Below are 753 nucleotides of genomic sequence, written 5' to 3' on the forward strand. Positions count from 1 at the left end.
CAGCGGGAACAGCAGGCGTTATCACGCTCCTAATCTTTCTAGAGTGGTTCAGATGCCCCTTCCAGGTAGCCTTTCCAGACTTCCCCACTGGAGAAGGAAGCTTCCCCGTGCTGGGCTCCCACAGCACTCAGTGCATATAGTCATCCATCCTGGCACACGTGCTGGGAATTATAGCAAGGGTCCTTGCAACCAAGGATCAACTCAGGGCAGTGGTCGGCCGGGGCTCAACTGAGGCGGGCACGACACGAATGGACGAATGAACAAACGAACAAGCAAATGACAACTTGGCTGTACCACAACAGATGCTTTACTGATGCAACTGAGGGGAAGAGCTGAGGTACGCAGGGTGAGCCCGGGGTCGAGGACTGGCCCGCAGAGTCCCCAGGGTCCTAACCCAGTGCTAGGACCCTTCCTCTTCCTTATTCCTTTCCTCCTCATGTTGCATATGCAGTGGCCCGCACAGATCCTAGTGGGAGAAGACAGCACATGACCGGGGGAGGGCGGGGGCTCTCCTGGGGGGAAGAGGGAAGTAAGCTCTGGACTGTGGCTCCAGCCCAAGCAGGGCTTCAGCTGGGTGACCCTGGGCAAGTCATTCTCTCTCTCTGAGTCTCAGCTTACTCACCTCTGAAATGGAGGCTCAAACCCTTAACACCTGGCATGTCTGAGCACTTACGACTTGCCATGCCCTTCTGTTGAGCTCCTGGATTGCTCACACCGTTTTTTCTTTCTTTTTTTCTTTTTTTTTTTTTTTGG

The 753-nt window shown here is 54.4% G+C and overlaps 1 protein-coding gene across 1 annotated transcript in view; it reads right to left on the reverse strand.

Moving 5' to 3' along the window:
• Positions 1-400: 400 nt before the first annotated feature.
• Positions 401-753, reverse strand: part of ORM1 (orosomucoid 1) — a 3,637-nt gene continuing 3,284 nt past the window's right edge. The window contains exon 6 of the mRNA XM_007449734.1: positions 401-466. Within this exon, the coding sequence (XP_007449796.1) occupies positions 401-466 (66 nt within the window). The remainder of the gene's footprint in view (positions 467-753) is intronic.

The sequence above is a fragment of the Lipotes vexillifer genome, unplaced genomic scaffold (assembly GCF_000442215.2).
Source record: "Lipotes vexillifer unplaced genomic scaffold, Lipotes_vexillifer_v1.1 scaffold230, whole genome shotgun sequence".
Lineage (NCBI taxonomy): Eukaryota > Metazoa > Chordata > Mammalia > Artiodactyla > Lipotidae > Lipotes > Lipotes vexillifer.